The sequence below is a fragment of the Microtus pennsylvanicus genome, chromosome 1 (genome assembly GCF_037038515.1).
Source record: "Microtus pennsylvanicus isolate mMicPen1 chromosome 1, mMicPen1.hap1, whole genome shotgun sequence".
In the NCBI taxonomy this organism is placed as follows: domain Eukaryota; kingdom Metazoa; phylum Chordata; class Mammalia; order Rodentia; family Cricetidae; genus Microtus; species Microtus pennsylvanicus.
Genome location: NC_134579.1, coordinates 167,658,429 through 167,672,852, shown reverse-complemented (window position 1 = coordinate 167,672,852; position 14,424 = coordinate 167,658,429). Strand labels below are relative to the sequence as shown.

General features: G+C 43.4%; 1 protein-coding gene across 1 annotated transcript in view; it reads right to left on the bottom strand.

Moving 5' to 3' along the window:
- Window positions 1-6,864: 6,864 nt before the first annotated feature.
- Window positions 6,865-14,424, bottom strand: part of Slc16a10 (solute carrier family 16 member 10) — a 91,532-nt gene continuing 83,972 nt past the window's right edge. Inside the window, exon 6 of the mRNA XM_075945140.1 lies at window positions 6,865-12,823. Coding sequence (XP_075801255.1) covers window positions 12,591-12,823 — 233 coding nt within the window. The 3' untranslated portion in view covers window positions 6,865-12,590. The remainder of the gene's footprint in view (window positions 12,824-14,424) is intronic.

Here is a 14,424-nt window from a genome sequence, read left to right as displayed (position 1 = left end):
CCTGCTCCAGTCAATGGCTTTGGTCTAAGATTCAGTATCCACGCCACTGCCGCACAACTTCACTTCCACAGGCTTAACACCAACACTCGAAACATCATCTCTGGCAAAGGCTTGACTTCAAAATCTTAAAATCCAGCCTTCCCCTTTCTTGCCCTTTTCTCCGCAGCCGCCAAGCTGGAACTGGACCTGAAGACCGTGAGCGCCGGACCCAAGATTGGCTCCACCAGGCAGAGACCCTGGCAGAGAGCAAGTCCCCCGGCCGACCTCCCGGAGGAGTGGCCGGGCCAGGAGCATGCTACGCTGGTTCTCCACCGCGGTCCTGTATGCCGCCTTCCTGGGGCTGGTGAGAGCTGGGGCTGCACCCCTCCCAGAGTGATGTGTCCTGTTTTCCTCTCGTCATTTCCACTGGACCTGCCCTTCAATGTTGGGGTCCTCCTTTGGTGACTCCATTTCTCCCCATCTCCTTTCCCAGACTGTCAGCTCTCTCTGTCTCACTCCGTTCCCTCCCTCACCGAAGTTAATGCGGACTCTAGGGAAACTCCATGAACTGTCCTAGTGGTGAGCTTACTTCTTGACACAGTAGTGGTTTTACCTCAAAATTAAATATCTCTAGCTTCCTTAACCTGCTGTTTAAAAGTGACTGAATTTGTTCTCTGACAATTCCACCGTGTATAGCGCAGTGTAGCGTGTTGTGTTTACTCTCCCCAGTCCCCTCTTGTCTTCTTCCTGTCTTTGTCACCCTCCCCCCAGATCCCTTGACCCCCATTCAGACTGTTGGGGTGTTTGTGTTGTGTGGGTTGGTGGAAGAAGGAGGTCATTTCAAAATGAAATTTTGAGGTCTATGTGACAGCAGGAAGGTGTAGTGTTGTTACAAGGAGAGCAGGGCCCTTTGTCCCAGCCGCCCAGCTAGCTTACACCAGAAATAGTCACGCAGAAACTGTATTCATTAAATTACTGCTTGGCTCATTATCTCTAGCCTCTTATTGGCTAACTCTCACATCTTGATTTAATCCATTTCTATTCATCTGTATCACTACTTGGCAGTGGCTTACTGAGAAAGAGTCAGCACCGTCTGTCTCTGGCGGCTTCATGGTGTCTCTCCCTGACTCTGCTTCCTTCCTCCCAGAATTCAGTTCTGTCTTCTCTGCCTACCTAAGTTCTGCCCTATCAGGCCAAGCAGTTTCTTTATTGATTAACCAATGAAAGCAACACATAAACAGAAGGACCTCTGACACCAGTAGCCTACCATGCCTATCTGTGTTCTATGCACTACCATACAGTTTGTGAACCGGGCAAGGGGCTGGAGATTGAAACACACAGACACACAGACAGAGACAGGGGTCATCCTTGAAACAAGAATGCCCCCTTTATTGTGTCCAGGGGCAGTTTATATAGAGATCCTTAACTGATAGTCACACCCAGCCAAACCCACCAAAAACCACTCCCCTGCCATCAGGAACTCCTGAGGGTCTCGTGTTCAGAGCAGCTGCAAGCATTACAAGTTGTTTACCAGAAATTCAGGATCTGGGAGGTTCACAGCTCCCAACATCTCACCCCCTTTTTATCCTTGTTTTCTTCTCCTTGACAATCTTTTAGGGAATTTGGGCGTGGTCAATCTGTCTGTCTGCTTCCTGCTGAGTTGAGGTGCTGCATTCTTGGGGGTCCTCCTTTTAATATGTCTTTTAAATTTACTCTTTTCCTTCATCTCTGGGGCTATACTCTGTCATTTTTTTCATTCTTTTTGTACTGTTTTTACCCTTTTCGTTTTTGAAGCTGTTGCAGGAGGGCCTTCCACTCCTCCAGCCAATAGCCGCTGAGATACCAGCCCATTGGGGCGTGGTCTCTCTCCCTTTAAAAAAAGCGGCCACTTCCCTCTCCTCTCTCTCTTCACTTCCTGCTCCGCCAGTGACTAGACTCCCTTCCTGGTTGCGCAGAGGGCTGTTGTCTGGGATGGTGATCTGTAAGTTTTTTTCCCCCTTTAAATAAATACCACCCTATTAATCATAATTCCAAACTGGCGTGGCATTGTTTGTGACTTATGCCTTCATGAAGCCTTTCAATTCACCCTCCTGTCTCCTGTTTTGGAGGGCATCCCTCAGAGCGTCTCTGAGGATGAAAATACACATACCATTCTTCAATCCACCCTCACCATTCCCGAGGGTGACCTCTCAGCATTCCCTAGTTCTCCATCTCGGTGGGATCTCCTCTTGCTGCACCTACATGGCCTAGAACCGAAACCGAGCGAAGGACATCAGGATTGAACACGCACACACCTCTCAAGCTGCTGGTAGAAGCTCTTTATTGAACAGCACCACAGAGGTTTTATACCTAACCCAGCCAGGTGGGCTAACAGGTGAAGACCTCATCACCTGATCCTCAGTCAAGGCCAGGGCAATGCGTGCTCAGGAAGCAGGGTTGGCAAACAGCTTTGACACAGCTCTCAGAAGCTCAAATCAAAAGGGCAAGGAAAGGTCACTAGTGGGGGGAGAGCAGCCGGAGGCCAGGACTCCAAAAGGTCCCAACAGGAAGGTCCAGCCTCTGATGAACTGAACCCCAACAGCCATACAAAGGCATATTTATTGATAATTTCACAAGGTTTTTGGGTAAGTAGTTCCTCAAACCTAGGTCCTACTTATCTATATGTCTTGCTATATGTCCTCATGACTTCAGTTCTTTATTGCCTACCATTTGCAATACATAATAATCTAAGAGCCTCAAGTGTGCCAAAGGCCGCAATGCACCTTCAGAAAGCAATTCTACAAATCATGGGAAACATCACTGTTTTCCCCAAAGAATTTTTTTTTATACCATTTTCCACTATGACTCCTCAAAGTACTTCGAGAAGCAACCATTCACTGTAATGTTTACCTAAGAAACAGCAAGAACTGTTCATTCTAACGTCCCATGGAGAGTCATCAAAATCAGACACATTAAGTTGGGGCAAGACCAAGTCCCTCCCTGCTACATTAAAACTTAACTATCTTTAACAGTTTATAGTAAGCTAGTAACACTTCCAAGATTAGGATTTTACAGCTGTATCTCCATTTGAGCCTTAAAAAAAAAATAACAGTTTCTGAGTTGGAGCTCTTTCAGTATTAAAATAAAACCTTAAATCATGACTTCAGTCCATAGGGAGAATGGTAACTTTACTTTCCTGGTCCTTCCAGTGCATTACACTATATGTTTCTTGTCTGACTCAGTTTATCAAAATAGTTAAAACTTAACAAAGTTAGTAAAGACGAGGAGGTTAGACGTTCATTCTTAAACCAGTCTCTGTTAGCCCGAATAGACCTTATGTAAGAAGTAGGTCTACTATCATGCTGCATCACAAGGTAGGAATATCCCAGTTTCTAGGGTTAAGTGTTTAATACTCATAGCTGTGGCCCTAATTTTAGCCTTTTATTTTGTATTTATCAAGATTACATATTAAAGATGGGTGGTGGTACATCCTTTAATCCTAGCACTTGAGAGGCAGAGACAGGCGGATCTCTATGAGTTCGAGGCCAGACTGAGTGAGTTCCAGGGCTCCAAAGTTAAAGAGAAACCCTGACTCAACACCCCCGAAAAGATTACATATTAATAAAGATATCGTAATAAAATAACTTATAAATTTAAAATGTCACATGGCCTTGTAAGTTTAAATATTTTTAAAAACTGTTTCTAGGTTTTTTATTTAAATTTTTGTAAAACTCCAAAATTTCCCTTTAAAGAAGTTTAAAATATCTCAGCTGTGCTCCTAAATTATCTAAAGAACCTTTTTTATTTCAAGAGGGAAGATACAGGGCACAACCACAACCTGCACAGGACAAAAACAAGTTCCAACAGTGCAAACCATTCAACTTTCAACATCTGGGATTCATTCACAATTCCTCTGAGATTTCCCAGAGAGCTTGGGTCACCTCTCTGGCCCACCCATCTTGGTCCCAGCTGCCTCCATTTCATGGTGGCTGGTGTTTCTGCTGACTGTCCCCTGGCACCAGCATCTTCACAACTGCTATGGTTCCCCATTGCAACTGGGCTCGCTGTAGGAACTCTAGCCCTGATGGAGGAGGGTCATCTGTCTATGTGTTACTCTCATTGGTTAATAAAGAAACTGCCTTGGCTTTTTGATAGGGCAGGATTTAGATAGGTGGAGTAGACAGAACAGAATGCTGGGAGAAAGAAAGCATAGTTGGTCAGACACCATGGAGCCAGCTACTAGGTCAGACATGCTGAATCTTTCCTGGTAAGCCACCACCTTGTGGTGCTACACAGATTATTAGAAATGGGTTAATCAAGATGTGAGAGTTAGCCAGTAAGAGGCTAGAGATAATGGGCCAGGCAGTGTTTAAAAGAATACAGTTTCCGTGTAATTATTTTGGGTAAAGCTAGCCGGGTGGCAAGAAGTGGCCCGCCGCTCCTTATCACTACATAGCCCCACCAGACAGTGCCAACTCTTAGCTTCCTTCCATGACCCTTTTGTGTGTTTAAACCAATACCCAACAGGGTGACTCTTACAAGTTTGGCTGTCAGCAAGGTATGTTCTTGCATTTGAACACTTGGAGGTACTCCTTCAATGCCTGAGAGTAAAACATAAAGCAAAATACCTCTAACCTGCAAGCCCCTTGCCCAAGGACAGATGTGCTGGAGGCTGTTGTTTATGGCAGATAACAAGCCATATGTGTTTGCTCCCTTAAACAAGTTCATTTGCCCCCAACTGCACCAGATGGGCTTATCACAGGTAGGCGGGAAGTATGTGGGCAGGAAAGATGTCAGGATATATGCTTGCCCCTGATTGGACCAGTTGGGAAATATGTAGCCTGATGGGTTTGTCTTTTCAAGCCTCTGCAAAATGTGACTGATTGTCATTTTCTGGGAACCCAGGAACGGGTCAGAGTCCATCATCCTGATCTTTTGTATTTAATTAAAAGTTGCTTCAAATTTGGCTCAAAAATTGTGGTAATGATCTTATTCTTGACAAGTGGGATTAACGCCAGTCCAGGATCTCTGCTGAGCCAACTTCTTTCTTCCCCACCCTGTAAGCCGTCTTGTCTGGCAGTAAACTGAGCATTGAATGTTGCTTCTTCCACACCCCATTCACTGAGGAATTTGCACAAAGAAAGTAAACAAAACAATGGCAAGACAATTATTTTTGTAAAAAAAGGGGGTATCATGGCCCACACCAGGCAAGCAAGCAGTACACACAGCCAAGATGGTCTCTGTCTAAAAGACTCCCTTAAGGAGCCTGGCCCTTTCTCATTGGCTGAGGTTCACCCTCACAGTCTGCTCCTGATTGGTTAATTTGGAAAGAGCTCTGAAGAAAAATGGGAAGAGATTGGCTGCTATGACTGAGTTCCAGAGTGCAGCACAGACCCTTGAGAAACAAGAGTCTTGCCAAGTTCAAGAGAGTAAAACATTTGATCTCCTTTACATGAAAATCCTGTAAGGTGGGAGGTATTTATGAAATATTGGTCCTTGACAGGCTAGCCACTTTTGATAGAAAAAAAAAACTGTCTTTCCTCTATGTCCCCAGCCGTAATATTTGTGATGATCTCAGCTGTGATGGACCAAACGCCCTTTAATGGCTTTCATAAGCCGGTCCATTAGTGTCTGGTTTCCCTCACGTCACCTCTCATGACACAGCCTTTGTCTCAGTAGCATAGCTACTGTTTTCCTGTGTCCACAGCACCCGCACCGATTCTTCCTGACCCCTGTGTCACTCGCCAGGCTGTGACACACTCTTATTTCTTGCTTAAAAATATTTCCTAATTCAAGCAGTTCAATGGTAGAACATTCCCTGGTTATCATAGTTTTCCGGCTGCCAGACAGCAGAAAAACTACAGGGCAGACAAACACATAAATTATGACTTATCTCTGTGTGGGGAGGGGAGAAATTCTGGATATGTTAGGGACGGTGCCAACAGGACCTGCTGGTGTTTGTTAGTGGATATGAGAGGAACATGGCTGGGCAGGTGATGCTTTAGTCCATGCAACTATAAAGTCTCCATGAAGTAAACAGAACAGAATGCTGGGAGAAAGAAGCTGAGTCAGTGAGTCGCCATGATTCTCTCACTCCAGACAGACGCAGGTTAAGATCATTCCTGGTAAGCCAGCTCGTGGGCTACACAGATAATTAGAAATGGGCTAGTCCAGGTGCGAGAATTAGCCTAGAAGAGGCTAGATAGAAATGGGCCAAGCAGTGTTTAAAAGAAAAAAAAAAGTCTCCATGAACTGAAAGAAACAAGCTCAGTTTGGCATGAACTGATTAAGCCCTGTTACTGAGACATTGAGGTGGGAAACACAAGACTAGGGGCGTCAAGGAAGAGAGGCTATGTCAGCACACAGTTAGAAACTGAGGCTAGGAGAGTATGGAGGAGTCTGACTGGGCAGGAGGGCACATGCTTATAATTCCAGTACTTGGGAAGCTGAGGCAGGAGATTGAGAGCTGGGACCCATGAGCACCCAACCTCCAAGGGATCTGTGTGTCAAAAGTTAGGTCCTGGCGCAATCCCAATCCTCAGAAGATGACTAAGACACAGGAAAGGAGTGGCCTGGAGCCAGGAGAACCAGGGAGGTTTGGAGTTCTAGAAGCCTGATTCACAGGTGAAGAATTGATCCGCAGAGCCACATACTACGCGCTGAAATAAGTGCTGGGGCTGGGTGCAGCCAGGGACGGAGCATTGCTTAGCACGGGCAAAACCCTGGGCATAGCCTCTATGCTTAGGGCTTTTAGCTTTTAGAACATGTCGAGGCCTTCCCTTCCCTGGGAAATGGCAATATTCAAACACACTAGGAAAACATACAGCATAAAACACGGACTGTTCACCTCAGTTAAGTCCCCTGCCCCGGGAATTCCATAAATACAATCACAAGGTCTTACAGGAATTTGCTAAAACTTTTATTGCATTTACTGAGAGAATCACATTTCCCCATAGTAAAATGACTGTGTTCTCCAAATTACAAAGCACTCTTCATTAAAAAGGTTTTGGTTGTCTGTATATGAAATATATAAATCACATTTTTTTTAAAAAGCAATTATAAAGTATATTACTTTAAAAGAAGCAGAATTTCTCAAAACTAGGAAAATATCCATGCTGGTCAGTCCAAGCATGGCACTTTCACACAGTTAGCTATATTTACACATCTATGGGAAGGATGGCACCCCACGTAGGAGAGGAGGGGAGACTGGAGGGGGTGGTTGAGAGTGAAAGGAGAGCGGAGAGAGGAGAGAGGATGGGAGAGGCATGCTCACATGGAGCGCTAGGTACGTCTGGAATATTTAGTTTTGCTAAGAGAGTTTTAACTTTCAAAATATATAAAATAATTAAATTTTTCAGATAAACATTAAGATAAAATAAGTAGAAATAGTAAGAAGATGCCAAGGGATACTTAAAACAGACAGTCTTTTTCTCAATACTGCGAAGTTCAGTCTATTGTAGCTCTTACTTTCAAGCTGAAACAACCTGACGGGAGAAGCGGATAGAATGCAGCGCTATTTCGCGTGACACGGTACCTTTTTAACTGTCGGGTCTTTGGCTCCCCTAATTAATCGCTACATCAGAAGCTGCTGTGGGAGGAACTCTGGAATAGGGTCAGTAAGGCCCTCCTTGCACACATAGCTCACGATAATTAACAGCGAACCCAACAGACCCAGCTGGGAACACATTGTCTTTCTAGCTAAAAAGACAACATTGGCAGTGAGGTTTTCTCATTCTTATGAAACAGTTGAGGCGAAGTCTGTGAAAGAAAGCAGGGCTTCACTAACGCCCATGACCTTCGGTTGTCTGAATCCCGCTTACAGAAGCTCGTGGACTGGGGCCTCCATGTACTTCTTGGTGAAATTTTTTGATGAGTCTGACATTGTCATAAGCATGGTGCTAGGAGCACCAAGCAGGAGCCCAACACTGTTGATCACAAGCATGGAACTGAGGTTTGTGGACACTGGCCCAGGTGCAGTTTTAGTCTGTCAGGGACTGGAGAGATGGCTCAGAGGTTAAGAGAACTGGCTGCTCTTCCAGAGGTCCTGAGTTCAATTCCCAGCAACCACATAGTGACTTACAACCATCTGTAATGATATCTGGTGCCCTCTACTGACATGCAGACAAATATACAGAGAGAACATTGTGTAAATAATAAATAAGTAAATACTTTTAAAAAAGTGAACTATCATTTTTTCTTTCTTTAAATTATTTATTTTTATTTAAAGTATATTGGTATTTTGCCTATATGTATACCTGTGTGAGGGTGTCAGATCCCCTGGAACTGGAGTTACAGACAGTTGTGAGCTGCCATGTGGGTCCCAAGAAATGAACCCAGGTCCTTTTGAAGAGCAGTCAAGTGTTCTTAGTTGCTGAGCCATCTCTCCAGTCCCCAAACAAGGATACTTTTAATGAGAATTTTTTCCGATTACAAAAATACTCAGTAAGTAACTCAATATTCAAATTTTAAGACCAATGACTCAAAAAAATTGACTTTAGGTTGAAAAAATTAAATAGCTTAAATGTTCAAAATATCTCCTTAATCAAATCTAATTATAAGATACATATGCCTTTTTTTTTCTTTTCCTTTTGACTTCTTGTCATGAGTCTGGGGCTTTGGGCACGCAGGGCAAGTGCCCTACCACAGTGAGATATCCCCAATCCATGAGTGTTTTACACACTCACTCTGTGCTAGAAACACTAACGAGAGGCTTTTCTTTAAAGTTATTCTCTTAGGAGGCCATGTTCATTACAAAGGCTTAATTTGGTGGTCAATTTCTTGTAAATAAAACTTAAATCATTGAGTGTTAACAAAAACCGGATCCTGCCATGTATTTGAACTCAGTAATAGCTTCATATGTAAAATTCCTCAAATGTATGTATAAAATACATGTATGGTTTTGTTGGTTGAACACATTTTCCATTGTCTTACAGTTTTTTAATATATATATAATATATATTATATATAGGGTCTGGAGAGGTTGCTCAACAGTTAAGAGCACTTGGTGCTCTTGAAAAGGACTTGAGTTCTGTACCCAGCACCCACAGGGTGGCTCACAACCTCCTGTAACTCCAGTTCTGGGAGGACATGAGGCACTCTCCTGGCCTCTGAAAGCACACACATACATGTAGGCAAAACATCCATATACAAAAAGTAAATCTTTTTAATAAAAAATTTTGAAAGAAATATGAAGTTTAATAGCAACCTTGATCTAATTTTTAGTAGAGGCACCAGCTGCAGTCCTTCTGTGCATTGTGAGGGGGTAAAATATAACACAGTAACACATCCTAGGACCACAGTATTACAGTGCAGACTGTATTATGAAAGTCTCCTTCACCCAGCAGGGAAGGTCTCAGGAAGGCTTATGCCTTCACACACATATAAAACACTCAACAGGGGACTTGAGTTATAGCTCGGAAGTTGAGTGCTCACAGCAGCTAGGCTTGGTGGCAGGTGCCTTAAATCCCAGCACAAGGGAGGCAGAGGCAAACAGGTATTGAGCTAGAAGCCAGCCTAGTCTACACAGATTTCTAGGCCAGCCAGGGCTACATAGGGAGACCTGTCTCTTTTGTTTTTTTTTTTTTTGGAGGGGGGAGGAGCATTCACTACTCTACCAGAGGACTGGAGTTCAGATCCCAGCTACTCACAACACCTGAACTCTAGCTCCAAGGGATAGGATGCCCCATTCTGGCCTCTGTGACTACCTGTACAAACACATACATATATAAAATAAATCTTTAAAAGTAATTTAACAAGTTGTCTGTAGTTAGTTATATGCTGAAAACATTACGTACTTTAGAACAATTGCCATTCCCAGGCTCCTGGTGGCTTCCCAGCTCTAACATGGCTTCTCAACATTATTTTTGCTGAGAGTCCCTATTACGTACAAGCTGATTCATGACTACAAGGCATTCTCCCTCCAGAACTCGCTGAAACTGAGAGATACCTATAGTTAGATTTATTGAGAAACAGAAATTAGGTTGGGAACTTCTGGCTTGTACACCTATGCTACTGTTAGACTTGGTGAAAGTATTTGTAAACCTCCAGCAAGACAAATTCATGTCATGTTCCCTGTGCTACTTGGAAAAGCACCTCTCTCCCATGTGTTAACCCCATGTGCCTGAACTCATCACTCAAGGAGACAGAAGCCAGGAGTTATAGTACACAGCATTAAACCCAGCAGGGGAGCCAGAGGCAGATGATCTCTCTGAGCTCTAGGCCAGCCAGGGTTACATGGTAAAACCTTCTCTAAAACAAGAAAGAAAGGACAATAAGGTTAAGATATTTTCCTCCTGAGCCAGGGAGTGTAATCCCAGCATGCCTGTAATCCCAGCACTTGGGAGGCAGAGACAGGCAGATCTCTAGGAGATTCAGGCCAGCCTGCTCTACGGAGGGAGTTCCAGGACAGCAAAGGCTACACAAAGAAACCTTTGTCTGGAAAAAAACCAGTGTGTGTGTGTGTGTGTGTGTGTGTGTGTGTGTGTGTGTGTGTGTGAACATACATACATACATACCTCCTGAAAGGAACCTTTTGCAAAAAAATTGCCAAAGACCCTTCAATTTAAAACAGAAAAACAACGGGTGCAGTAGTAAGCTGAAGCTGGGCACGGGAGCACACACCTGTGATTCCTCCATTTAGAAAGCTGAAGCAGGAGGGCCTCAAGTTCCAGATCTCCTGGACCACATATCAAGACTGCTTCCAAAAACCTAAAGGAGCTCTGTGAGTTTGAGCCAGTCCGGGCTACATAGTGAGCTCCAGGCTAGCTTAGGCTCCTTAGTGAGACCTTGCCTTAAAAAGAAAACAGCTGCATGTATATAGCCTTGTAAGCTCATACCTTCAAAATCAAAATTACTACCACACATGGCAGCACACCCCAGCGATTCCTACACAAGTCTGAAGCAACAGGAGAGAGTTGAAGGCCAATCTGATCTACTTACACTCCATGTCATGATAAATAAATAATAAATAAATTACAGTTATTCAAACCCCCTTAAAAGAAATTGTACACTTAGCATGTAGGCTGTTACTTCCACGGTGGCAGGTGAGAAAGCCTGCTATGAAGAGGAAAAGTCTCCCAGGTTTCCGGTGGCAGCCTCACTTCCTCTGCCTTCTACCTCCCGCACCAAGCACAAAGTCTGCGCTCTCTCCAGGTAGTCCCACCCCCAGCTAGAGAGAGAGAGGAAATGGCAGAAGGGAGGGAGCCAGGTAGTGAGATAGTAAGGTTATTTCTCACCTTCCAGATCACCTTGGAAGGATCCTGGAAGTGCTTAGGGAAAGATAATACGTTTCACGTGAACAAGCAAGCTACATTCAACTACGATTTAATATTCATCTAGGCTAATGATTTAAATACACTTTGCATTTTTATCTTTAAAGGTCTAAAATATAATTTCAAAGACATGGGAATGTATTCCTGTTTTTATAAATGAGTAATGGGCCATGGCCTGACTTTGGTTTTAATTTTAGGTCCTCAAAGCTAATACCTTGGTTTCTACAGTCTAGACATAAATAGGGGATGGTGGGGATTAATACGGAGCACATGGCCGATAAATACCACACTGATTGTTTAGTCATACATAATACTGTGCTAACAAATCCTGTCGGCTGGTTACCATGGCATCTCCTCAGCCTGTGCACATCAACTCTGACGTGGAGACAAGGAAAGCACCGGCCATCAGGCTTCTCAGTATCCCTGTCACTGGCGCACGACTGTACACACAAATGCACATTTTTGCTAAAAATTATTTTGAAACTTTAGGAATTATTTCTTTTCATAAGTATATTTAACCTTTTAGAACCATAATTCCATAAGTCGATTTAAGCAATGATTTCTAGCAGATATTTTTCTAATGTGTAAAACAGTCTGTCCTACCTCCGATCGGTGGCCATTACACCAACTGATAACATGCTCATTAAAACACTCACAATACAGTACCAGTGAATCCAGAAGTCAGAAAAACCCTGTTAAAATTACCAGGAAAGCTTTTATACATTCTATTTACTTTATTGTCTACACAAAATCAGAAATTTGGTGTGTTTCTGGCTACTGGAGTAAAACACACTACAGACCAAAGGGAACAAAGGTGAGCAGAAGAAACGCCCGAGGGCTGCCTATGAGAGGCCCCATCATCTCAGACATCCTGAATCACCCACTTTCATAGCTTAGGTCATTCAACAGACTTGAGGTTTAGGTTATTATCTAGGATCCAGGCTTGAACTTTGCAAAAAGTTACAAAATGCAGAAGAGACTAAAACACTGGAACTAAAAACACCAAATGAAGCAACCAACAAAATACTTCCGGTATGAATCAAACTGCTACCCTTTCACGTAGCTCGAAGTCCACTGTGCGTGTCTGGGCCGGCTGCACAGCATCCATGGCTTCACTGCTGCCTGCCACTAAGACAGCTTTGAGTTCTCGAGTTCAGCTTCCAGATACGATGCTGTAACAGTCTCTTCCCAGTTCCTGGGAGTACCAAAGCTGTTTGGGGAGAGAAAATGGCTCCCGTGGAGATAAAGGCTCCATTTCCCATTTGTGCTATTCCAAGGATGATTAAAAAAATAGGAAATTTGCAATTCATATAAAAGGGAAACTTCAAAAGCAAATCCAGTCAGGTGGAGGTATGTCTGGCATTAAATAACAGAGTCTGATTGTTTTTTGAAGATCTTGGAGGAGCTGGACAGCAGAGAGTTCTGGTTCTCCAGCATCTTCTCCATCTTCTCCCCTCCAGGGCTTCTGCTCATCTCTCTCTGCTTCTTACTGTGGATCCACGGGATTAAACAGAGCACAATGCCTCCAACAAAGGGAGGGATTCCAGCAAGATAAAAGGCCACATTATAGGAGCCCAGCTTGTCATGAAGTAACCCTGGAAACGGAGACAGCAGCTGTCACTAGGAGAGAACAGGTTTGGCTCCCAGGTCAGTCAACAGGCTTGGAATGAAAACCTTTTCCTGATATGAGGAAGGAAAAAAATATCTACCTAAAATTTTACTACAGAATACAGGTCATACCAAAATATCACCTGTGGAAAGATTTTGAAGCTAAGATTTGGCATTCCCAAAGCCCCTCAGAGGCCACCAAGGATATGCAAATACTTGGTGTAATGGCCCTTGTTTCGGCTGAAGGTGGGCGGAACAACCAGATCAAAGGTTCTAAAACATCTACACCTCAGTTTGATCTTATTTGATTTTAACATGAAGCTAACTTAAACTCTAATACAATAAGATGAAAAGTTATAAATCCAAGAGTTGGGATAAAAAAAGAGACTCATAAATTGTGTGTGTGTGTGTGTGTGTGTGCGCGCGCGCGCGGATGCGCATGTGCATACACGCATGCTGGGCAGCAGTGGCATACACCTTTAATCCCAGCACTCAGAAGGCAGAGAAAGGCAGGCAGATCTCTGAGTCTGAAGCCAGCCTGCTCTATGGAGTGAGTTCTAGGACAGTCAGGATTACACAGAAAACCCTGTTTCAGAGAAAAAAAAATGTATATGGGTTTTTGCCAAACGTTTGGCTCCAAATGCCTGCCTGGCATGCAAGGAAGACTCTGGAGTTAGAGACAGTTGCCCGCCATGTGGGTTCTGAGAAAAGGTCCTTTGGAAAAGCAGTCAGGGCTCTTAACTACTGACCCATCTCTCTAGTCCAAAAGAGAGATTTTTAAATATATTTGAGAAAGATAATAAGGCTTGCCCATCCTTGGGAAGAAAGTATAAAAATATGTATCTGGCCAGGCCTGGCAACACATGATTTTAACCCCAGCACTTGGAAGGGAGAGGCATATGGACCTCTGAGTTTAAAACCATCCTAGACTACAGAGAAAGTTCTAGTGAACATAGAAAGACCCTGCCTCAAAATAAACAGAAAGCCCAAAAGTGGTGTCTGGCACTTGATAAATTCTTGGGCTCTGCTTCTGGAAAAATATTATTTTACTTCTAAACTTTCTTTAAAAAAAAATCCGGGACTACAAGTTCTAAATTTTTTCAGTGTTTGAACTTTTACTGTGGAATGTCAAGTTATGTAAAATATCCAGGGACATATGTCTAACTTCATTTAATGGACAGCTAAGGATATATCCAGTGGCACACCTACATACATACAAATAAATGAACATATACAGTTATATGGATCTAAACATAAAATACACAGCCTCTTTAAATATGCAATATTCCTGTCTTCAGAATCCAAACGTCTCACATTTCATCCAGTGAATACTAATAAACAGGATTTTACTGCGATACTATGATGACCCCTGAACCACTGAGGAAATGGGAGTGGTAATTCTGTCTAGCTGCTCACGCAATATTCTTCCTACTTCAGAAATCTCCTGCTACCCGCCCCACTCTTGGTCTCTGAACTAATAAACTACTGGTCCTACTAAAGCAACATTATTCCCACTGAAATGCTGGTGCTTGCCTGTATATCTGAAACCTCCCAAGCAAAGCTAAGTGAACAGTGTACTACCTGAGAA